The following is a 25,670-nucleotide window of genomic DNA, read 5'->3' as shown; positions in this document are numbered from 1 at the left end:
GAAGTCTTTCTTTTCAGATGGAGAAGCTAAGGCCTGGAGCACAAGATGTAGTCAGAGTTTGTTCAGTCTCTAGGTTCCTGATTTTTAGCTTAACCTCTTCCCTAGGACTGGCTCCATCCCAAAGCCTTCTAACTGAAAGCCAAAATTCTTTTCCCCAAGTCAGTAGTGGGGAAGCAGGAAAGAGAATTTGAAATTTAAGAAGGTTCTTATCTGTCCTTGCTTTCTCTCTAAGACTGCTTCAATCACCTCAGGGTACCTTGGCCAGGAAGGATATTGCTTTTCTGTGTTTTCATTTTAAATCTGTGCAGTTCACCCATTTGTATTTTAATCTTTCTCTGGCTACTCCAAACACAGCCTTATCCATCCCTGACTGTCTCCCCTGCCCTGCCTCTCCAGTTGAGGCTTGGGTGGGCTGCCTTCCCCCTTCTCTGCTTTGGTTTGGTACCCTGCATTCTGTCTGGACTGACTCCGCTCTGGCCCAGCCTCTCCTGTAATGAACTTCTTCCTGGTGCATCCTTGGTACATCACCTCCCACAGTGGTGGATGGCTCTCATGGATAGTTCTTACTATGCATTGATTGGCCATTTGCATAACTATCAGACAGCTTTGGGGCTTGACTAGCTGCCCTTGAAGATAGTGAATGCATAATAATAATATCATTTATTAAATGCATACTGTATGCCACGCACTAGGCTAAGCACTTTGTTTTATCTCATTTCATCCTCACAACAACTCTCTGAGTAAGTACTATCATGTTCATTCCCCATTTTATAGGTAATGAAACTAAGACTCAAAAAAGTTAAATATCTTGGTCAAGGTCTTCCAGCTAGTAAGTGGTAGAGCCAGGATTGAAACTTGGGTTTGTTTTATTTCCAAATATAAGCTTTTAACCACCATTTGCACTGTCCATCCAAGTTGGAGGAACTGAGTTTTCTGGAACATGACAAACATCACTGGTAAGCATAGAGACCTTTTTATGGACCTCCAAGAAATGCGCGTTTGGAAGAAAGCTTCCTGACCTGATGCAGAAGGGGCTAAACAGAAATACGATGAGAAGAGATGAACATCCAGGCTGAAGTAAAAGTAGACACTGTGAAGGCCAAAGATGTGATATAGAAAAGTGCTCTGTAGAAAAGAATGAGGATTTAGAAATGCTGCTTATGACTTCAAGTGTCTAACTGTCAATAAAATACGGACGAAAAAAATGAACTATTTAAATAACATACTTATCCAACTGGAGTGGACAAACTCAGAGGCACCAGCAAGGCTAAGAAGAATGAGACCTGAATGTGGAAGAGAGTGTTTTATACAGGGTGGGCCTGATAAGACCCAAACCTTGAGAGTACCAGGGCCTATTCCAGAGGGGCAGGTAGCATATGTCAGATGTAATCAAGGAGGCAAGGGCAGCATTGAGAGGTGAAGCCAAGGACAACAATGAATGTCAGTGATTGAACATCACAACCAGCCTATAAGGCAAAGGTTGGGCCAAAGGGGAAGCTGTAGTCACTGAAGGTCAGTCAGAATGTGCCAAGTGAATGGACTCTGACTGGCAGAAGCAAATGAAACAGGAGACATGGAAGCTTGAGGAAGGGAACGGTCATTCAACTAAGCATGGTTCTGGCAGACGGTGCCAGATCGGAAGAGACAGCTTCCAATCACACTGTGGATTGTTTTAAAAGTGCTGACTTGCATCTGGCAAAGGAAGGATGTACCTTGTTCAAAACAAATTCACCTACTGGAAGGGGTGTGGTGTAAACTACAGGACAAGAGATACATACCCATAATGGGTGTGACTTTTACTCTACAACAGTCACTTGTAAGAAGTGGTGCACTTTTCTACATTAGATAAATATCATGTAAGCCCTCACTCACCCTGGTTAATAAGAAATTCACTTTCAGAAATGTTTTGGGGACTCTCCCTCTCCCTAAGATCACACACAAATTCTGCACAATGTACACTGGCTTGGATTAGGTTCCTTAGAAGCAGAGTCTGAGACAGGGATTCTTATTCAAGTGACTTATTTAGGGAGTGATTTCTGGAGAGAGGATATGAGAGAAGCAGGATGGGACAGAGAGTAAAAAGCTGACAAGAATGTGGTCTCAGCTGATTCTACAAGAAATCTCTGGAGCACAAAATGGACCTCAGAATTAGTTACCCCTTGAGGCAAATGAGCCATTCTTTTGTATCCCTGTGTTAATGTGTTATTGCTCAAGGTAGGGTGCAGCCTCCCAGGTGAAGGGATGACAATTCTCTAGAAGAGAAGGTAGCTGTTCTGGGCTGAAAGTTTGTGTCCCCCTAAAAATTCATATGTTGAAGCCCTACCCCCCAATGTGATTGTGCTTGGAGATGGTGCCTTTGGGAGGTAATTAGGGTTAGATTAGGTCATGAGGGTTTGGCCTTTGTGACGGGATGAGAGGCCTTATAAGAAGAGAAGCGGAAGATTCTTTCTCTCTCCAAACACTGAGGAAGGGCCTTGTAAGGAGATAGTAAGAAGTCAGCCATCTGTAACCCTGGAAAAGAGCTCTCACCAGGAACTGAATCTTGTTGGAACCTTGAACTTGGACTTTCTAACCTCCAGAACTGAGAAAATAAATTTGTTTTTAAGCCACCCAGGCTGTAATATTTTGTGGGGTAGCCCAAGCAAAATAACACAGCAGCTTTGAGTTGTTATCAACCAACATAGCTTGGGGCTGTTCACACTGATGGAGCCTCTACAGTCCACCCCTTGCCACAATCACCTCCACTTGCTTCTCATAGTAAATGCACTCTGTCTAGGCATAGCTTCTTCAGGACCCTGCCTGGTCACAATTCTGAGGAAACTTACAAGAGGAGGGTTAGTGGACTGAACTCTAGCCCCTGTTGCTGCATTTGGTCCGTGAACTGTAACTAACACTCATCATCTCCCTCTACCACCACTCATTTTATCTTTTTAATTTTTATTTTTTTATACATTTATTTATCTATTTATTTATTGGCTGTGTTAAGTCTTTGTTGCTGCACGTGGGCTTTCTCTAGTTGTGGCGAGTGAAGGCTACTCTTTGTTGTGGTGCACGGGCTCCTCATTGCAGTGGCTTCTCTTGTTGCGGAGCACAGGCTTTAGGCACACAGGCTTCAGTAGTTGCAGCATGTGGGCTCAATAGTTGTGGCTCTCAGACTCTAGAGCACAGACTCGGTAGTTGTGGCACATGGGCTTAGTTGCTCCATGGCATGTGGGATCTTCCTGGAGCAGGGATCAAACCAGTGTCCTCTGCATTGGCAGGTGGATTCTTAATCACTGCACCACTTAGGAAGTCCCTACCACCACTCATTTTAGATCTCCCTCCCCTTTGGCTTTCCTGGTAGGTTGACCCACATCCTAATTTCTTCCCCCCCACCCCAGCTTCATTGAGATATAATTGACATACCATATTGTGTAAGTCTAAGGTGTACAATGTGATAATTTGATACACATCCACACATTTCTAAGGTGTCTGGTCTCCTGGTCACCAGACACTTACCAGGCCATGGTTGCTATAAAGTTAAAGTTCAACTGGGCATAAGAGTACCAAGAGATGCCCCAGTAGATCACCTGAGTGCCAAACATATTCCTCTATGTCCTCATTATGTAGCAGCAGCCCTATGTCCTCATGATGATTAGGCTCAATTATCCCTTTCAAAGTGTTTGTGCAGTTTACTGGAGCTCTCTGGACCTGCTCAGACTTGATTCTAGATGTATCACTTACATTTTACGATGTATTACTGCTGGGCCCACTTCACCATATAATCTGGTGGATTAGACAGAACTCAGCTCATAATGAGAAGCTCAAACTATATGGTCAATTGATGTCCTATGGTCAGACACTTCTACCAAGATGGTACACCCTTGCTCTAGAATCACAGAGGTCTGAGCTACAGCTCTCTGACTGTGGATTAATAGATGTTCCAGATGGCACATTTCTTTACCAAAGACCCCTCTAGTAACATGCAGTCAGCTGGGACAAGTTGCCCAAGTAGCCAGGCTGCTTATATTGTAGCCTGACACTGCTGCAGAGCACTTTCTTGTTGTGGGCACACTCAAAGCTAGAGACCCTCCACATGTCGATAGATGAGACCACCAATCAACATCTAAAACAAAAAATACAAAGCTTAATTGATTGCTTACTTAAGTACATGCTGATCAGGCTTAGTTTCTCCCAGAAGAGCAGACTGCTGATCTTAGAGTTTTGTGAAAGCATGGAATTCAGAGATTGGTGGATGTTCAGAGTCATGAGGGGGTTAACATAAACGTTGTTACTTGGGTGAGTCTATTCATTGGTTGGCATTCGGAAGTATGTTCATTGAAATGAATCAAATCTTGATCAGCTGACTTTTAGAAATAAGGAGCTGTCACTGAGTGGTTGGTTTGCAAAAGCATGTTCATTATGTAATTGATTGATATATCAAACTGATTGATTAAAAGGGTTTAAAACCCATTCTGGTGATTTGTTACCAAGGTGTAGAACTCTCATTTATTGATTAGACAGGTTTAAAACAGATTCTTGCTTGATACCATGACCTCAGAAAACAGTCAATCTTTTCATAATAACGTGGAAACTTTTAAATTCTGTTTTCCCTTTTGATTTTCACTCAACCAAAACTCATAAAAGGAGTTCTGAAGTCACTTGAGAAATGTGACCCAAGATTTCTCAGGCTTGACCAAGAAAACCTGTGCAAACAACTCCTTGAGTCTACCTTAGATAGCCTGGCTGTGTTTTCTTTTAGCTTAGATGTAAATTGTTCCACTTCCCTGTGATGTTAATTGATGTGAAATATGAAGCTGGGGGCTAGATTTTGTGTACCTACGATATACTGTGTGAACCTCTCTATAATTTTGTTTTTCTGTTCTATAAGACATTCTTGCCTAAAGACTTTAGACACAGCAGCTTGTTAACATGAATATCTGCTAAAGAATTCCCTTTAGCTTCTGTGGTAGGAGAAAGGGAGTAACAGACGCAAGATAGAGCAGGGAATAAAGCTAAGCAAGAATGTGGTCTTGGCTGGAGTCTAGCTTTAGCTGCACAGGGAAACTCTGGAGGACAAACTCTATGTTAAGGGAATTGACCTTTTATCCCTGTGTCAGTCAGTCAATGCTGGGGAGTGGGAATAGGTGCATATCCTCCCAGGCAAAGATGCTTTTCATATGGTTGAGGGAAATTCTTTGAAGAAAGGCAAAGTTGTGAGTTGTTATTAATCAGGATTTATAGCAGCTAGGGAATGGTAGGTAAAAGGGATATGGGCCAGGTATCAACAGTATCTGATACATTAACATCCTTGAAATTTAGGAGTGGAACACTGATCTCCAGTCTATCTTTGTCTCAACCTTACTGTCTAAGCTCACAAAGCCTTTTGAGTATGGGGTGCGCTGATGCTTCCACATCAATCTTGGGAGTCATGGCAAGGCTGGTAGCCTCCCGTATTATGGCCATGTTCCCTAGGTATACTGCAGTCATTCTTCTTTATGGTCCTGCCAAACTTCCCAGGGTTCACGAAGGAGCAGCATATGATTTATTATACTCATGGAGCCAACCAAACTTGCACCTCATTCCCATCTCAAGAGAAATCCAAAGCAAATCTCTCCTCAATTCAGAAGAGAGATTTCCTTTTTATCAATAAGGAAATTGAGGCTCAATGAATTTTGCACCAATGTAGGAAGAATTACTTGTTGATTTACAGGCCTCCCACTACTTTAGGGATCTGCAAACTATGCTTCATGAGCCAAATCCACCTCTCCCCCTCACCTGTTTTTATTGGAACATTGCCATGTTCACTGATTTATATACTGGCTATGGCTGCTTTTGCACTACAATGGCATCGTTGAGTAGTTGTGGCAGATACCTCATGGCCTACGAAGCCCAAAATATTTACTATCTGGCCCTTCAGACAAAAATTGACTACATCATGCTGTTTCTGGAACCTCTACAGACACTTCTTATAATTCTAAGATTTGATTATTCTAAGACTTTAACTGAAGGAGGGATTCTCCCTAATTCTTAGTAAAATAGAACAAATTATGTCTTGAAAATCCACCTTCTTCTATATTAACGAGAAGTTAGAGAATCTCTAGTTTGACTTAGCTAGAGGGGATTTCAAGAGCGCTGGGGAGGAGGAGGAAAGAGCCAGTTTAAAAGATACTTGCGTCCTTCTTTTTAGGTCCTTTCTAAAAATTAGATTTTCCAGTTCAGAATTCTGCAGCCTTTATGAATGAATGAATGAATATAGGTATATACAAAGGAAAAAAAGGTCTGGATGGATACAGTCATCTGGTGAGTAGTTACCTCTGATGGGAGGAGCAGAGATATTTAACTCTTCGCTTCTGTATTATTTGTGTATGTGTGTTTACATAGTATAACTATGTAATTTTTGCAACTCTAAAACAGGAAAAAACAAAATGACAGAGAAAGAGAAAGAAAGGGAGAGAGGGTTGAGAGACTTCTTTCGCAGTGGTGTTTAAAAAAAGATCTTTCTAGGATGATGGATGCATCTGTGTTCATAGTGGGATGGTTGACTTAATGACCTCACTTGCCTCTGGCATCATCCCATGATAGATGGACTGCCCCAAACTCCTCAGGCTCCATGTTCTTCATGGGCAGAGAGCTGGAAGAAACATTCAGAAGGTAATAAGAACTACACATTTTTGCAAAAGCAAGTGAATTGCATACTTGTGTTTGGAGATACAATTCCAACCAGTTTTCCATTTCTGAGGAAGCTAGTATGGCTAGTATGAAGACTCAATTGTGAAACCATTCAAATGTCAGAAACTAATCACGGAATATATTAGCTTTCCCCAGAATAGCTGCAACATATAAAGGGATGGCTGTACTTTTTCCTATTAAAATACGAGTAATACGTGAGCATTGTGAAACACTCAAATAATACAGATGTGTATAAAATAAAAAGCGAAAGAGCTCCCTTCAAATCAATTACCAGAGGTAGCAACTGGAACATCATAAATAGATCTTTTACGATTTTAGTCTTCATGCTTAGATCTCTAACTTAGCCACATTTTACTTTTATGAAACATGTAAAAAGGGCTCCTTTCAAGTTTATTTTTCTCTGCTAGCTTTCAGGAAAGGGGTTTCTGGCGATATCTTACCTAGCACTGAAGGGGAAACGGCCATCTAGAGGAACGCACCTTTGGCACACACATGTGCTCGGCACTTTATACATAGTGCGTGACTTCCTCCTCAAGAGAGTTTTAAACTCTCAATTATAAAGAAACTAGGCATTACATGAGATAAGTGGCCTGTACTGCCGGGTTTGCAAGGGACCCGGACAGGGCCAAAAGCCAAGGACTGAGCTGAACGCACCAAACGCCACGCCCACTTTCCAAACTCTCGCGACAGTGGTACGTCATCCAGGAGCGCCGTGACCGGGACCGTCGCGCGGTCTACGTCCCGCGGAGTTTCGCTCGCTGGTGCTGTCTCACCGGTGAGGCCGAGAAGCCGGCCAGTCTCGCGCTCCATCGAACCTGCGGTTCCCGGCCTCCTGCCACCATGGAGTACCTCATCGGCATCCAGGGACCCGACTATGTCCTTGTCGCCTCCGACCGGGTGGCCGCTAGCAATATTGTCCAGATGAAGGACGGTGAGAGGAAGCAGGGGAGGCCCGGCTGGGCCTAGGTGTAGGGGCAGCCGGGAGGAGTTCTTGGGGGGTTGGGTGAGTACCAGGGAGGTCTGGGAGGTGGAACCCCGACTGCCCCGGTCTGCACTTGCTTAGTTTTAGACTTAGGAGACAGGCAGACAAGCTTAGGGCCTTCACTTTCGCTTCTCCCAGGGCTCCTCGGTCAGTACTCTGCTCTGGCTTTTGCTGAATGCTTGCTAGGCGAGAGTTGCTTCAGGGAATTCAGTTTTTAAGTGTTTAAGCGCCAGCCGGGCTCCAGGATTCCTAGACCCCCTAATCTCTGATTAATTTCTTGCTGTCGGTACTGATGACGTTAGTTTGCTGGCACCCTTATATAACCGGGAGAGTGAGAGACTGTGAGACTAGAAACCTGGCATTTCCCTTCCACTGCCTGTATCTTCCTCAGTCTTAGCTCTGATCCTTCTTTTCCAGGGCACTGGCTGCCTAGTTTTCCTTATATTTAAGTAGCTAGTGGAGTTAGGGAACTGGAGCTCTGTCACTTATTTGCTTTATGATTTTGTACAAGTTGTTTCTCAGTGCCCAGATTTCCTCATCTGCTAAATCAGACTAGTAATACCAACCCCAAAAGCTTGTTGGGAGGATTGAGTGAAAAAGTTTTATGCAGATGTTTAACACCATGACGAATACTTAGTAGTAAACATACTAAGCACTTATGTACATATTATTTTAAGTGATTTACATTAATTCATTTAACCTTTTGAAATGGGCGCTGTTACACTGCCACTTTACAGATGACAGTTCTGAGGCATAGACCCTTAAGAAACTTGCCTAAGGCCGCAAGTGGCAGAACCCAGGTTCAAACCTCTGCAGTTTGACTCCATGTCTTTTGCCATAACTGCTATACTAGACTGTCTCTCTTCAGTCAGTACTCAATGAATAATTTTTAAAAGATTTTGGTTGCTGATCTGCAGGATCTAAGAGTGGGTTTTCATGACTGATTATAGACATACTACTGTTGAAAAAGTATTATTTGGCTCAGATGATTTAATGTTAGTTTGACAAATAGTTTTTGGGCACCTATGTGTCCATTACAGTGCTTGGTGCTGAAGGAGTGCAAAGAAGAATAACATGTGGCCTGTATCTTAGAAGTTACAATTTAGTAAGGGATTCAGATATGTCTACAAATAATCATAACACAAGCTAGAAAATGATGCTACATGTGAAAAGTACAATCAGATTTCTCAAGTAGTGCAGAGGAAGCAGAGATTGTTTTTAGGTACCCCAGAGGAAGAAGAGATTCTAGTTGTAGAGACTAGGGAAAGCTTTGAGGGCAGATAACAGTTCATTTTGGGCTTAAGGAAAGAAAAATTACTAAATTGTTGAACATTTTGGTATAGATTGTTCCTCGTCTAATTACTTTATGAAATTCCATGATTAGTTTGTAGAAGTTTTATTTGTAAACCATGTTTTCCAGAGGAGTCAATTTGTTTTTTTGAGGGTATATCTGTCCGTTATTTTGAATACTGAGGCCTTTGACATGCAAGTGAATTTAGCATGAAGTAGTGTCTAGGTAGAGCAATAACATAACAAAGTCAGTACCTTTATAGTGAAATCACTTTGAAAAACAGAATCTGTTTTAAGCCTACGTACACACACAGTGCTTCTGGTGTTAGAGGGTATGCAGTGTATTGGGTATAATCTATAAAGGGGTCTAAGACATTAAAAAACCAGGAAGTAAATACTACAAGATGATTTTGTGTGATAAAAGAAATATCACTAGTAAGTATTAGGTTAGTTTTTAAATCAGTGGTTTCAAAAGTAAATCCTTATGATACTTAGAGAAAAGAAATCATTGTGGTCTGTAGAAGAAAGATGAATTTGAGATGGTTCTTGACAAATAGTTGGAAATAATTGTACTCAGCTCTAATTTTCCCTATAGTGTTTTCTGATATAAAAATGTATATGATAGAAGCTTTGGAGTACCAAGAAGACTTTTTCCTGCCTTTCATTTCATGAAGGAACTGTGTAGGGTAGGCAAGAATGCGGAAAATGAATACCCTTTTGAGATTCATTTTTCTCCAGGTATAAAATGAGAGTGATACTTGCAGTCATTTTTTTGGTTTGCCAATTTGTAAGATATTTTGATACTATAGAGGAGATATGTCTTGCATATTAAAATGGCACAATTCTTCAGTTTGGTTATATGCCACATTTCATTTCTCTTGTCTTCTGGCCTGTATCGAATTGCTTTTAAATTACTCACAGTACCTCAGCCCACACAGATTGCTCTTTTTTTCTGAATTCCTTTAGCATGTATAATCTGAACTACATTGTCTCACACTGAGTATAATATTGTACATGTACAGTTTTCCCCAATTATGAGTTAGGCACCTGTAGGTGATAGTATTACCATTTTACATGCTTGGAAGCTGGCTTTGAAAGGGCACCTAATTTGCCCAAGTTCAGAGTGCTGAACTCAGATTATAACAAATGTCTGTTGGGTTCCGGTCTAGAGTATTATACGCTTATGTTGCTTATTTTGTTGTCCATTTGTATCATATATGTGAACCTTGTAAGTTCTTTATCAAGGATCAGAAATTGCCTAGAGCTACATAGGCTGTTTCCTGCATAGCTCAGGGAGTCATTAGCATCTATCACTTTTTTTTTTTAAGAACTTTTATTGAGATACAGTTAACATACAATAAATAGCATACATTTAGAGTGTACAATTTGGTATCCCAATCTCCCAATTTACACCCCCCCAACCCTCCCCACTTTCCCCACTTGGTGTCCATGTGTTTGTTCTCTACATCTGTGTCTCTATTTCTGCCTTGCATTTCCTCTTTCATAGTTGTTAAAATTGGCCTTGTGTATTGAGGTGCTCCTATATTGGGTGCATATATATTTATAATTGTTATCTCCTCTTCTTGGATGGATCCCTTGATCTTTATGTAATGTCCTTTCTTGTCTCTTGTAACATTTTTTATTTTAAAGTCTATTTTATCTGACGTGACTATTGCTACTCCAGCTTTCTTTTGATTTTCATTTGCATGGAATGTCTTTTTCCATCCCCTCACTTTCAGTCTGTATGTGTCCCTAGGTCTGAAGTGGGTCTCTTGTAGACAGATATATATGGGTCTTGTTTTTGTATCCATTCAGCCAGTCTGTGTCTTTTGGTTGGGGATTTAGTCCATTTACATTCAAGGTTATTATTGATATGTATATTCCTATTACCATTTTCTTAATTGTTTTGTTTTTGTTTTTGTAGATCCTTTTCTTCTCATGTTTCCCGCTTAGAGAAGTTCCTTTAGCATTTGTTGTAGGGCTGGTTTGGTGGTGCTGAATTCTCTTAGTTGTTGCTTGTCTGTAAAGCTTTTGATTTCTTCGTCAAATCTGAATGAGATCCTTGCTGGGTAGAGTATTCTTGGTTGTAGGTTCTTCCCTTTCATCACTTGAAATATATCATGCCACTCCCTTCTGGCTTGCAGAGTTTCTGCTGAGAAATCAGCTGTGAACCTTATGGGAGTTCCCTTGTATGTTATTTGTCGTTTTTCCCTTGTTGCTTTTAATAACTTTTCTCTGTCTTTAACTTTTGTCAGTTTGTCTACTATATGTCTTGGTGTGTTTTTCCTTGGGTTTATTATCCTGCCTGGCACTCTCTGTGCTTCCTGGACTTGGGTAGCTATTTCCTTTCCCATGTTAGGGAAATTTTCAACTATAATCTCTTCCAATATTTTCTCGGGTCCTTTCTCTCTCTCGTCTCCTTCTGGGACCCCTATAATGCGAATGTTGGTGCGTTTAACATTGTCCCAGAGGTCTCTTAGGCTGTCTTCAGTTCTTTTCATTCTTTTTTCCTTATTCTTTTCCACATCAGTGATTATCGCCATTCTGTCTTCCAGGTCACTTATTTGCCCTTCTGCCTCAGTTAATCTGCTGTTGGTTCCTTCTAGTGTATTTTTCATTTCAGTGATTGTGTTGCATATCCCTGTTTGTTTGCTCTTTAATTCTTCTAGGTCTTTGGTAAACTTTTCGATCTTTGCATCCAGTATTTTTTCAAAGTCCTGGATCATCTTCATCATCATTATTCTGAATTCTTTTTCTGTAAGGGTGCCTATCTCCTCTTCATTGAGTTGTTTTTCTGGGGTTTTATCCTGTCCCTTCATCTGGTACAAAGTCCTCTGCATTTTCATTTTCTCTATCTTTCTGTGGCTGTGGTTTTTAGTTCCACAAGACGAAATACTGCTGATACTCGATCACTTTTTTTTTATATCCCCCTTCATCAATCACTGGCCACACAGTAGATGTTTAAAAAACACTTTTAGCCTTGAATTAAGTTCATTTCAAAATTGAACAGTTTACTGTCTCAAAATTTAGCATTTCTTCTAATTGTAACATAAATTCTTTGTAAGCAAGCTTTTCCCCTCCAAAATAAGAACAGCTTTTTTTCTCATTATGATAATGAACCAAACTTATCAAGTGATGTTTTCTCACAAAGATAATGCACTTTAAGTATAGACATTTTAGGAAATACTTATAAGCATAATGAAGGAAATAAAAATTGCCCACACTTTTGCCACTGGCAAGAGCTCAGATGCCAGTAGCATCTAATACTCGTCTCGTTCTTTTTCTTTGCATAGATAGTATATCTATAAGTGAATTTTTTTCTTTCATAAACAAGTTTGCAAATTAATAGTCTTTAAATCTCCTGTAGCCTATAACAAATAAATGTGCATTTATTTAGGAGTTTCAAGGCAATTTGATACTATCTACAGGCACATTTTATGTGGTTCCCCCTCCCCCACACCAAAGACTAGGAAACCATATTACTGGTATCTACAGCTCTCAAACACTTGTAAAGTATTTGACTGTAGCATTTTGTTCTTTAAATCCTATTAAGAGATTTTGGCATTTCAAAAGCTTTCAAACAGGAAGCATGTCTCCCAGGGAAGATTATTCAGCACTATTTGCAAAATGAAAAGTGAAAGTGAGAGTAAGATAGGGAGATGTAGCCTTTTTCTGAAGCTACAGACTGAATATGGAGTTTTTTTACCTTGGGCACTAATTGCTATCTGAATATTTATTTATCTGTTTAATCTGAATGAGTCTGGTTCAGTTAGATATGATTCGAGTGTTGGAATTTTTGAGGTATTTTTAAATGGCTTAGTGTTACAATATTTGTTAGAATTTTTACTTTGGCACTCATTTTAACTTTCTCTTTGCTTTGGAAATGGAGTTTACTTTCTAAGGCGATTTATATTCTCAGTTGATTTTTTGTTCTTTCTTGAGATGGTTCCTTAATTGTAGCACTGGTCCTTTTCATATATGCTTTAGTATGTGTATATATAATAATTAACATTTGTATTTATAGAGACATTTCAGGGCTTTGTAATCATGAGCCTAGAGATAATGGCCATTGGCTTGACTCCTTCAGTTTCTTTAGTTGTTGTTCATTGCATTTCAAGTGCCTTGATGTTTTTATGTGTATTTTCAGTTATCAGCTTTTACATATATTCTCCAACTGAAATTGATATTAATAAAATATGCAGATAAATTTAACAGGGAGAGTGAAAGAGAGTAATTGATACAGTTATGCATTAAAATCTAAAAACAGTGATTCATAAAAGTATTGAATGTAGTCATTGATAAACCTGTTTGTGGTTGCCTGTGTAATAAGAATAAATTTCTGATAAGGCAGTTTCTAACACTGTGTATTTTTTTCTTTGAGCAGATCATGACAAGATGTTTAAGATGAGTGAAAAAATCTTACTCCTGTGTGTTGGAGAGGCTGGAGACACTGTACAGTTTGCAGAATATATTCAGAAAAACGTGCAGCTCTATAAGATGCGGAATGGTGGGTAATACTTAGAATATGGCTTTGATGGGTTTGTCTTTAAATTTGTACTGAAAGAGAATATTCTCTACTGGCAGTTCTATACATGAGCAGACCAATGTGGTCTTATTTTTATTTGAGTCTTCCTATTTTTAAAGCCTTAGCTGGATCCTCCTTCTGATCATGAAGATTTTCTACATAAATCCCAGAGCAGAAAAGAGAACCATTACAACGCTGATACTTGGGGGACAAAACTAACACCATCTTGAAAAATGAGCATGTTAATACCAGACATTTTAAGTGCTGGAAAATGTGATTTGAGCTAAAGTATATCTGAAATCTCAGAGCTAAAAAACCTAAGTTAAAATTGGTTTTACTACTTTTTTTTATGTGACAAATCACTTATCCTCTCTGGGCTTTTATTTTCCTTACCTCTAAAATGGTATTATTGGGAATTCCCTGGTGGTCCAGTGATTAGGATTCTGCGCTTCCATTGCAGGCAGCACGGGTTCGATCTCTTGTCGGGGAACTAAGATCTTGCAAGCCGTGCAGCATGGCCAAAAAACAAACAAATAAACAAGATAGTATTATAATAATATTAGCGAATAACGTATGAAAATGCTTTGTAAACTTTAAACTGTGTAATTGTAGGAGATTTGCTGTGTCATAAAAGGGGGCCTTGCCTCTCTGGTAGGTTCTTTTTTTTTTAATTAATTAATTAATTAATTTATTTATTTTTTGGGGGTACACCAGGTTCAATCATCTGTTTTTATACACATATCCCCGCTCTGGTAGGTTCTTGTTGAGGGAGATAATTAGGATTTTTGTGAGGTATTTTGTGAGCTCTCTCTGGGGCTAATGAACTCTTATCCACTGGGAAAGCCTCCCTGTGAAGTAATACTAGCCACTAGCCCTCTGATCCGGGCAAGCTTATAGTGATGTTCCAGCAGAACCTTCCTTTCAGTTACTTACTTCACAGTGTAATAATACTGTTATGCAACCATTGGTATAATGTGGCACTGTGTAGGAGCTTAATTTGAATATAATTGTATGTGTAAAATGATTAGATTTGATCTGTTTGTAGAGTTTTTTGGGCAGCAGGCATAACATCATGCATTCAGTTCCATAAATATTTTTGAGGGCCTCATCTATGTTAAGCACTCTGCCTAGTACCACAGAGAATTCAAAGATGAATAAGGCTCAGTTCCTGCCATTTAGGAACCTGAAGTACATGGTATTTATGTTTAAGCAAGTTCAGAATACTTTAATAATTATTTTTTAATGACTCTACTTGTTGCCTATGTGGCCTGTGAAGGATGTCAGTGTCTGAAGTACAGTCAGTAGAGCAATACTCCACTGTCCTGTCCCAGGAAAGGGAGGAGGAGTAAACAAGAGAGTTTCTGTTAGGGTCTAAAGTCAGTGCATAAAACAAAAATTGTATATGGTTAAAATTGCCCTTAAAACCCCTTAAGTTTTGTGTATGTAACCCTACACAGTAATTCTTATGCATATTAAAATTCAAAACTGAGCCAAAATAAGGGAAAGAAAAATCTATATGCAGATGGTCAGGCATCAGACTTTTCTGCCTTTAAGATAATTTTCAAATACTTAGTGCTGTTTAGAGGGTTAGGTAGAGAATTGAAAAGTATTCCTGCTTATTCAGAATTGCTTCCATCATAGTTTAACATGTACTAGTAGTCCTTTTGTAAGGATGGATTTCAGTAATATATATGAAAGCACCTAGCATAGACCCTGAGACATAGTACCTTTTTTTTTTTTTTAAGTCAAGATTCTATCTATTTATTTATTTATTGGCAGTGTTGGGTCTCTGTTGCTGTGCATGGGCTTTCTCTAGTTGCGGCGAATGGGGGCTACTCTTCATTGCGGTGAGCGGGCTTCTCATTGCGTTGGCTTCCTTATTGTGGCACATGGGCTCTAGGGTGCACAGGCTTCAGTAGTTGTGGCGCACGGGCTCAGTTGCTCTGCGGCATGTGAAATCTTCCCAGAGTAGGGCTTGAACCCATGTCCCCTGAATTGGTAGACGGATTCTTAATCACTGCACCACCAGGGAAGTCTCCATAGTAGCTATTCTATAAATATTTGTTAGAATTTTAATCTGCATCTTACCTGATGTGTTACTGGTATCTGGAATGTTGTAGGAAATAACCACATACTGTCTTTCCAAACTGGCATTTTCTGTGTGGGTCTGCTGAATTGTGGGTCATTCTTGTGACTTCTGGCACTAGCCCCATTTTACTGGGGTGTTAATTCCCAAAGTGAGTGCATTGCTAATGCACACCTGATGCCATTCCTCTGGGCTCTACTTTTGTTGGCATTACAACTTTATTTAGAGGTTTTATGCTGGAGATCCTCTATTTTTAAAATGTTGTAGGTAGTGATTGAAACATTTTTTCCCTGTGGCTTGCACTTTTGAAAATCATGTTACATTTCTTAATAAAATTACTTTTTTTTTTCAAAAAAGAAAACCTTATAAAGTATGAGTCTGAGGGTATCCTAATTTCCAGCCTCTCTTTTCCCAGTATCCTTTTTTCTATAAACTTAAACCATCATCTCATGACCTGTTTCTTTTTTTCCAACACCTGTATATTTGTACCTCTTTCCTTCTGCAGAGGAAACCACAGTCTGTTGATGAATGAATAGCGTAAGCAAGGCTATGAATTTGATCTCAATGTAGAATAGTTACCTAGGTTCTGTTTTTTGGACAGTAATTACTGCTAGTACCAACTAGCTATTTCACAACTGTTGACAGGAAGTACAATTATACTCTTCCTTCAATGTACATTATATACTCTGAGTGTCCAGAGGGTGGTAGGCTGTAAGAACAGTAGTGGAAGGATTTGGGTGCTGATATTCCTTCTGCTTCACTTTAAATATGATTATCTTTCTCTTGTACCAGGTTATGAATTGTCTCCTACAGCAGCAGCTAATTTCACTCGCCGAAACCTGGCTGACTATCTTCGGAGTCGGGTAAGCAGTATAGCAAGCAGCCTTAGGAGCAGAGGAATCTGTGCTTCTTTTCTGTTCCTATTACACATGAGTAGGTAGTATTTTTGCCCTTATTTGGCCTTCCTGAACCCTTCCCATTGCTACTTGTTATTCTTCAGTCTTGTTGGATTTGTTTTTTCTTTCTGCATAGTTGCTAATTAAAGCCCAGAGGGTGAATATACATTTGCAGAGATGGGGTGCACTAACAGGAAGGTCCTGTGATGGCCTTTAAATTTTTTTTCAGTGTTTTCACAGCAAACCATGTTTCTTAATTTTTCTTAATTCTGTGTTTGAATTACATGGTAGTGGAGATGAAACCTTAAAAATAATAATGCAAATTTCATTTTGAGATTAGCTGTGTCTTTCTATGACTCTTCTTGCCAGTGCACACAGAATTATTCTTACTCACTTATTCTTGCCTTGTCATTATCTTAGAGCTGTCTTTGTTCCATTGACAGCATGTTAAAACATGCAACATTAAGTTAAGGAATTAAGAAAGAAAGAAAGAAAGGGGGAAAAAAAGGATTGAATATATTAGATATTGTGTAGGATGTGCCAAGAAAGTTCATGTGATTGCTAAAGGTGTGTATTATTCCCTTCCCACAGGGACTAAGTAAATGGAGCTTTACCATGTGACCTTACCCCCCTGTGCCTGTTTACTCATCTATGAAATCGAGATAACTTCCTAACCCCGCAGGAGTGCTAGGAAAATGAATGCTTGTAAATCATAATATTTAACATTCATATGACTTTTGCCAAAAGCATTTTACTTAATAATTTAATCTACTCACTAGTCCACTGAGATATATAGTTAATTCTCTATCACTGATATGGAGTGAAAAGCATTAAGTGGCAAAGGGATTAGCTCCAGGTCACACAGCAGGTCAGGCAAAAGCTACACTAATGGTGCCATAATTACTTGCTTGTTCTGCCTTGATAGCTCCTTGGTTTTTCAGTAATGTTTCTAAAAGATAGTTTTTTGCTTTGTTTTGTTTTGTTTTGTTTTCATCTGTGCTTGCTTCAGCTGAGTTATGACAAATCAAAACAAGCACAGGGTTTTTTTTTAAATTGCTTATTATACATCTTTAAGGAAGTTTATTTTCTAGTGTGTAATAATACTGAATTGAGAACTTCTCAATAAATAGAATCTCTTTTTTAAATTAATTAATTTTTATTGAAGTATAGTTGCTTTACAATGTTGTGTTAGTTTCTACTGTACAACAAAGTGAATCAGCTATATGTATACATATGTCCCCTCTTTTTTGGATTTCCTTCCCATGTAGGTCACCACAGAGCATTGAGTAGAGTTTCCTGAGCTATGCAGTAGGTTCTCATTAGTTATCTTCAATAAATAGAATCTCTTTTTGCTGCCTTTGACCAAGGGTTTGTGCAATATCCTTCGATTATGAAGTTTGCAGAGAAGCTAGAAGCATGTTGGTTTGGGAGGAAGAGATAAATTTGTATACATTGTTTTGATCTGGGTGAAAGGTCAGTGACCTTTTTTGTTTATTTCTCTGTGAGAGAGAAAAATGGATGAGATATGACCTTTCCTGCCACTTAGAAGTTCCTGAGGTATTCAGTAGAGTATGCTGTAGCTTGCTGTGTAAAATATTCCTCTGACTTGTCAGGCAGAATTGGAATAAGAATTCCAGCTTTGGGCATAATAAATACTTTGTCTTAAATGCTACAGACATTAAGTGAGTTAAGCTCCTTTTAGAATTGAGATAAGAGTGGCAGTGTGCTTCATGCAAATGTAGTGAATCCAGCTAATCTCCTAGCAGAAATGTTTGATGTCTTAACAAATAAATATCCCTTGTAGACAGTGACATAGGGCTCTAGTGAATATTGATTACCTCTGCCTTGTGCTTCTAGTCCAATCCCTGCTACCCCACCCTCCAATCAAAATAGTTTGTTAGTTCTGAAATACTAATTCAGGACTTCCTAGGTGGTACAGTGGTAAAGAATCCACCTGCCAATGCAGGGGACACGGGTTCGAGCCCTGCCCTGGGAGGATTCCACATGCCACGGAGCAATTAAGCCCGTGCGCCATGGCTGTTGAGCCTGTGCTCTGGAGCCCATGAGCCACAACTGTTGAGCCCATGTGCCGCAGCTATTGAGGCCCATGCGCCTAGGGCCCGTGCTCCACAACAGGAGAAGCCACTGCAATGAGGGGCCTGCGCAATGCAAAGAAGAGTAGCCCCCACTCTCAGCAACTAGAGAAAGCCCGTGTGCAGCAATGAAGACCTAACACAACCAGTAAATAAAATAAATTTAAAAAAAAGAAATACTAATTCATATTTCAGCCATTTTATTATGGGGAGAGAGGTGATGGTAGTTTTTCAGTCTTCCTAATAAGTGAAAAGTCACTACACTGGTACATTTTTTTTTTTCTTTTTTTTAATCTTTATTGGAGTATAATTGCTTTACAGTATTGTGTCAGTTTCTGCTGTACAACAAAGTGAATCAGCCACATGTATACATATATCCCCATATCCCCTCCCACCTTCCCTATCCCACCCCTTTAGGTCTTCACAAAGCATCAGGCAGATCTCCCTGTGCTCTGTAGTAACTTCCCACTAGCCATCTATTTTACATGTGGAAGTGTGTATATGTCAATGCTACTCTCTCACTACGTGTGGGTGTTGTCCCCTCCCCCGTCCCGTGTGCTCAAGTCCGTTCTCTATGTCTGCATCTGCATCTCTATTCCTACCCTGCCACATGTTAATAAGTTACCATTTTTCTAGATTCCATATATATGTGTTAGCACACAGTATTCGTTTTTCTCTTCCTGACTTACTTCATTCTGTATGACAGACTCTAGGTCCATCCACCTCACTACGAATAGCTCAATTTCATTCCTTTTTAATGAGTAATATTCCATTATACATATGTGCCACATCTTCTTTATCCATTCATCTGTCGATGGACATTTAGGTTGCTTCCATGTCCTGGCTATTGTAAATAATGCTGCAGTGAACATTGTGGTACATGTATCTTTTTGAATTATGGTTTTCTCCTGGTATATGCCCAGTAATGGGATTGCTGGGTCATATGGTAGTTCTATTTTTAGTGTTTTAAGGAAACTCCATACTGTTTTCCATAGTGGCTGTATCAATTTACATTCCCACCAACAGTCCAGGAGGGTTCGCTTTTCTCCACACCCTCTCCAGTATTTGTAGATTTTTTGGTGATGGCCATTCTGACTAATGTGAAGTGATACCTCATTGTAGTTTTGATTTGCATTTCTCTAATGATTAGTGATGTTGAACATCTTTTCATGTGTCTGTTGGCCATCTGTATGTCTTCCTTGGAGAAATGTCTATTTAGGTCTTCTGCACATTTTTGGATTGGGTTGTTTGTTTTTTTGATATTGAGATGCTTGTGTATTTTGGAGATTAATCCTTTGTCAGTTGCTTCATTTACAAATATTTTCTCCCATTCTGAGGATTGTCTTTTTGTCTTGTCTGTGGTTTCCTTTGCAGTTCAAAAGCTTTTAAGTTTCATTAAGTCCCATTTGTTTATTTTTGTTTTTATTTCCATTATTCTGGCAGGTGGGTCAAGAAGGATCTTTTTTTTTTAGACTTTATTTTTTTTTAATTAATTTATTTAATTTACTTATTGGCTGCATTGGGTCTTCGTTGCTGCACACGGGCTTTCTCTAGTTGCTGCAAACAGGAGCTACTCTTCATTGTGGTGTGCGGGCTCCTCATTGTAGTGGCTTCTCTTGTGGTGGAGCACGGGCTCTAGGTGCATGGGCTTCAATAGTTGCGGCACACGGGCTCAATAGTTGTGGCACACGGACTTGGTTGCTCCGTGGCATGTGGAATCTTCCCAGAGCAAGGCTTGAACTTGTGTCGCCTGCATTGGCAGGCAGATTCTTAACCACTGCACCACCTCGGAAGTCCTGATCAAGAAGGATCTTGCTATGATTTATGTCATAGAGTGTTCTGCCTATATTTTCCTCTAAGATTTTTATAGTGTCCATTCTTAGATTTAGGTCTTTAATCCATTTTTAGTTTATTTTTGTGTATGGTGTTAGGTAGTGTTCTAGTTTCATTCTTTTACACGTAGCTGTCCAATTTCCTAGCACCACTTATTGAAGCGGCTACCTTTTCTCCATTGTATGTTCTTGCCTCCTTTGTCATATATTAGGTGACCATATGTGTGTGGGTTTATCTGTGGGCTTTCTATCCTGTACCATTGATCTATATTTCTGTTTTTGTGCCAGTACCATACTATCTTGATTACTGTAGCTTTGTAATATAGTCTGAACACACTGGTACATTTATATAGTCACACTAGTTGGCACATGAGACTTACTTGGAGTCAGCCCATTACCGTGTGTAACTTTGTGTTTGTAGCTCAAATTGATTTCCATTTTGCTGTGTACTGTGCTGTTTGCCAGTTTTATGTAAATTGGTTCTTTAAGATGCAGGTGGTTTAGCTTGTTGGCTAAACACAGTGTCTGGAATTACACTGCCTGGGTTTAAATCTTTGCCCACTGACTTGCTAGCTGTGTGTCTCTGGACAAATTCTAAGCTTAATTTCCCTACTTATAAAATAATGGCACCCACTTCATAGAGTTATTATAAAGATTAAATGAGATAATCATGCAAAACTGTTAGCACAGTGTATGGCACCTATACCTAAATAATAAATTCACTTTTGTTTTTATGCTGCTCTTACTGTTTGGTTGAAGAAGTAATTTAATAGCTATGAGTTAGTTTCCTATTGGAGATTCTTTGTTGTGCTATTTTAGTTGAACTGATCTGCTAGTAAAGAGTGGAATACTCATATTGATAAGGAAAATAGAAATAAACCAACATTGATCATCTGTTCTGTGCTAGGCTTTTTTCTGGATTGACACAGTCCCTTATGATAGCCACTAGTCATATGTGGCTGTTTAAAATTAAGATAATTAAAATTGCCTATCAATAGATGAATGGATAAAAATGATGTAATATATATATGTATATAATGGAATATTACTCAGCCATAAAAAAGAATATTACTCAGGCATAAAAAAGAATGAAATTCTGCCATTTGCAACAATGTGGATGGGCCTAGAGGGTACTATGCTTAGTGAAATAAGTCAGACAAAGACAAATACTCCGTTATTATTTATATGTGGACTCCAAAAAATAAAACAAACATGTATGTAACAGATTCACAGATACAGAGAACAAATTAGTGCTTACCAGTGGGGAGAGGGAAGAGAGGAGAGGCAAGATAGGGGGTATGGGATTAAGAGATACTGAGTACTATGTATAAAATAAATGAGTCACAAGGATATATTGTACAGTACAGGGAAATAGAGCCATTATTTTGTAATAACTTTAAATGGAGTATAATGTATAAAAATATTGAATCTTTGGGTTAGACACCTGAAACTAATATAATGTTGTAAATCAACTATGCTTCAATAAAGTGTTTTCAGAGAACTTTTTCTGACGTGCTTGATGAGCCCTTGGTAAGTTATCTTCTTATGGGGCTATACCTGTAAATGCTTAGCAAATAAACAATAGAAATAATGTTGGAAAAATATTGTCCTGCCTGGTATAGTGGTTTTCAAACTTTATTACATGAAGCTGCCTCAGGAAGCTCACCAATTTAGACCAATGTGGTGAAACTTTAGCTCTGCTTCATATAGCTCAGCTCAACTTTTATCTACCTTAATTTTTTTGTTTTGTTTTCTTTTTTTGGCCGTGCTGCATGGCTTGTGGGATCTTAGTTACCTGAGCAGGGATTGAACCCGGGCTCCAGCAGCAAAAACACTGAGTCCTAACCACTGGACTGCCAGAAAATTCCCAACTTTTATCTATTTTATATGTAGGAATTCCATGTAAGATTTTATTTGAAAAAGTGACTTCACTGTCCCTTTCCTACTGAAGGTTGAAAACTAGCATAATTGCTGCAGGAGGTATAGCACTAGCTCTCCCATGAGCTGGATGAAAAACCTTGGGAGAGAGCATATGGGTAATTTTTATGCGTTCTTCCAGATCCCAAATAGCATGATTTAAAGATCTGATGTCAAATACTATAAAGCTACAGTAATTGAAACAACTTGGTATTGGCACAAAAACAGACATATAGATTCAATGGAACAGAATAGAGAGCCCAGAAATAAACCCACATACCTACAGTCAATTACTTTATGACAGAGGAGGCAAAAATATACAATGGAGAAAAGACAATCTTTAGCAAGTGGTATTGGGAAAGCTGAACAGTTACATGTAAATCAATGAAATTAGAACACTCCCTCATACTGCATCCAAAATTAATTCAAAATGGTTTAAAGACCTAAACATAGGACACGACACCATAAAACTCCTATAAGAGAACATAAGTAAAACATTCTTGGACATAAATTGTGGCAATATATTTTCTTAGGTCAGTCTCCCAAGGCAAGATAAATAAAAGCAAAAATAAAGAAGTGGGAACTAATCAAACTTAAAAGCTTTTGCACAGTGAAGGAAACCTTCAACAAAACAAAAAGACAGCCTACAGAGTGGGAGAAAATATTTGCAAATGATGCTACTGACAAGGGGTTAATATCCAAAATATACTAACAGCTCATAAAACTAAGTATCAAAAAAACAAACAACCCAATTAAAAAGTGGGCAGAAGACTTAAATAGACATTTCTCCAGAGAAGACCTACAGGCACATGAAAAGATGCTCAACATTGTTAATTATTAGAGAAATGGAAATCAAAACTACGATGAGGTATCACCTCACACCAGTCAGAGTGGCTGTCATCAAAAAGTCTACAAATAATAAATGCTGGAGAGTGTGTGGATAAAAGGGAACCCTTGTACACTGTTGGTGGGAATGTAAATTGGTGCAGCCACTATGGAAGACAGTGTGGAGGTTCCTTAAAAAATTAAAAATAGAGTTGCCATATGATCCAGCAATCCCACACCTGGGCATATATCCAGAAAAGACAAAAGCTCTAATTTGAAAAGATACATGTACCCCGATGTTCATAGCAGCACTATTTACAACATCCAAGACATGGAAACAGCCCAAGTGCTCATCAACAGATGATCGGTTTAAGAAGATGTAGTATATATACACAATGGAATATTACTCAACCATAAAAAAGAGTGAAATAATGCCATTTGCAGCAGCAAGGATGGACCTAGAGAGTATCATATTAAATGTGAAGTAAGTCAGGTAGAGAAAGACAAGTATTTTATGATATCACTTATATGTGGAATCTAAAAAATAATACAAATGAATCTATATACAGAATAGAAACAGATTTACAGACATAGAAAACAAGTTTATAATTACCAGAGGAGAAAGAGAGGAGTGGGGGGGTTAAATAAGAAGTATGGGATTAACAGACACAAACTATTACACGTAGAACAGATAAGGAACAAGGATTTACTGTATAACACAAGGAACTATATTCAAATCTTATAATAACGTATGATGGAAAATAATCTGAAGTATATATATATATGTATATAAACGGAATCACTTTGCTATACATCTGAAACGAACACATTGTAAATCAAAACTATACTTCAATTAAAAAAGATCTGATGTCAAGGCTATAACCAGACTTGAATTTATTTTTTCAGTGAAAGCGAAAGAATATATAGGAAAGAATTGCAGGTATCAGGTATCAGTCATTTCCAGAAGTGACTTGTGTCAGCACTCTGGCCTGAATTTGCATGTGTTTGGTCTGGTTAATAGTAGACAGGTGTTGTGTGCTCCTGTCCTAGAAGAACCCTGGTGCTTTGAGCCTTCCATTCAAAGGACAATATTGTCCTCATGCCTTTGGTGGCTGGCACAAAGACATCATCTGTTTATTGCTATCAGTGAGGTCATGTGACCTTGTGAACAGATGGCCCAGGTGAAACCTTGACTTTGCAGGTCTTGTCCCTTAAACACAACCAACCATTTGTTACATGTGATTAAAATATCACTAACAAGGGTAATTTCACAAGCTTTTTGGCAAATATGGTTAGCAGGATGTGACATGACACAGCGATGCCTTCTTCCTCCATGTGCCATCTCCCTTGAGGCCTCATCTCCCCTGCTCTCCCTCGTCTCACCCATGCCCAGGCTTGCCTTCCAGCTCACCTGCTCCAGATGGGCAGCACAGTGGGAGGACACTGACAAAGGCAGATGTGTTTATTTTCCGGAGACAAAATGTTGTGCTGCTGCAGATGGCAGTGCCTTGAAGCAAATGGCAGCCTTTGACACTGCTGCCACGCAGCCTGGGCATCTTGACAGACAGAGCTGGCTTACTTTTGGTGATGGAGAAATTGAAAAAAAATACCAAGATATTCATCATGAAATTCATGGAGTTTCAATGCAAGCAATGGTTTTTTAGACCTGGAGAGCAGTTTTCTTCCCTGCCAGGCCTCAGTTATCTAGTCATCGAGCTGGATTTTCACTATGGGCCAAGAGTTATATGTCTGTTAACTACTTTTGTCTACTAGCCTTCATAGAACATAAAGTAAAAACTTAAAATATACGGCTACATATAGATGGACATTCAATGGTGTTGTAAAACGTGCATCCCAGGTCACATCTCACTGGAATCTCTTAGGATTGGGAGTGGCTCATGTCTGCCCCATTGGAGATGCCACTGTTCTATTTTTAGTGGTCATTTTGATTATCCAAAGGCCCAGGGACAGATGTGCCTTGAAGTTGAGATGCCTTAATTAGTATGACAACACTTTGTGCTTACAGTGTTTTTCTGCTAAGAAGAATAAGAATTCTGACAGCTGCCCTTTTAAGCAGTTGCTCATACAGTTGTTAGGGCTTGACTCAGTCCATTAAGGAGACAAAGACTTGGATGTTGAATCATTGCACTTACTAGTCTCCTAGGAAAAAATGGCATAAGAACATCCTTCTTTGAAAGTTACTGGCTTTATCAGGAAACCTTTTTTCTTTTTTTTTTTAAAAAAGATATGTGCTGTTTTTCCCAGTCCTAGCGCTTAGAGAGTTAGGAGTCTGCAGGTGTAAAGTCCTCCCCCCTCCCCTTCCCCATCTCTCTCCAGGGGGTTGTATGTGAGAAGGTGTTGCTTTCTCACTCAGAGAGCATATATGTGCTACCCTGTTGTATGCCTGCTGTGAGCATAGAGAACCCCTGTTCTGGTTCAATGGAATGAGCCTATTGGGTGGCTGGGATTGTGTGACCCCATAATGCCAACTTTTCACTTTAAAGCATCTTTCCTATCCACAATGGGGGTGAAGCAGTGTAGGTAATTGGTCT

General features: G+C 39.2%; 1 protein-coding gene across 1 annotated transcript in view; it reads left to right on the top strand.

The window, feature by feature from the left end:
* The first annotated feature begins 7,378 nt into the window (after positions 1-7,378).
* The window catches only part of PSMB2 (proteasome 20S subunit beta 2), a 35,494-nt gene continuing 17,202 nt past the window's right edge, over positions 7,379-25,670 (top strand). The window contains exons 1-3 of the mRNA XM_057705022.1: positions 7,379-7,603; positions 13,329-13,451; positions 16,348-16,418. Coding sequence (XP_057561005.1) covers positions 7,513-7,603; positions 13,329-13,451; positions 16,348-16,418 — 285 coding nt within the window. The 5' untranslated portion in view covers positions 7,379-7,512. The remainder of the gene's footprint in view (positions 7,604-13,328; positions 13,452-16,347; positions 16,419-25,670) is intronic.

This window comes from Hippopotamus amphibius, chromosome 1 (genome assembly GCF_030028045.1).
Source record: "Hippopotamus amphibius kiboko isolate mHipAmp2 chromosome 1, mHipAmp2.hap2, whole genome shotgun sequence".
Lineage (NCBI taxonomy): Eukaryota > Metazoa > Chordata > Mammalia > Artiodactyla > Hippopotamidae > Hippopotamus > Hippopotamus amphibius.
The sequence above is the reverse complement of the archived record's forward strand: the minus strand, read 5'-3'. Positions and strand labels throughout refer to the sequence as shown.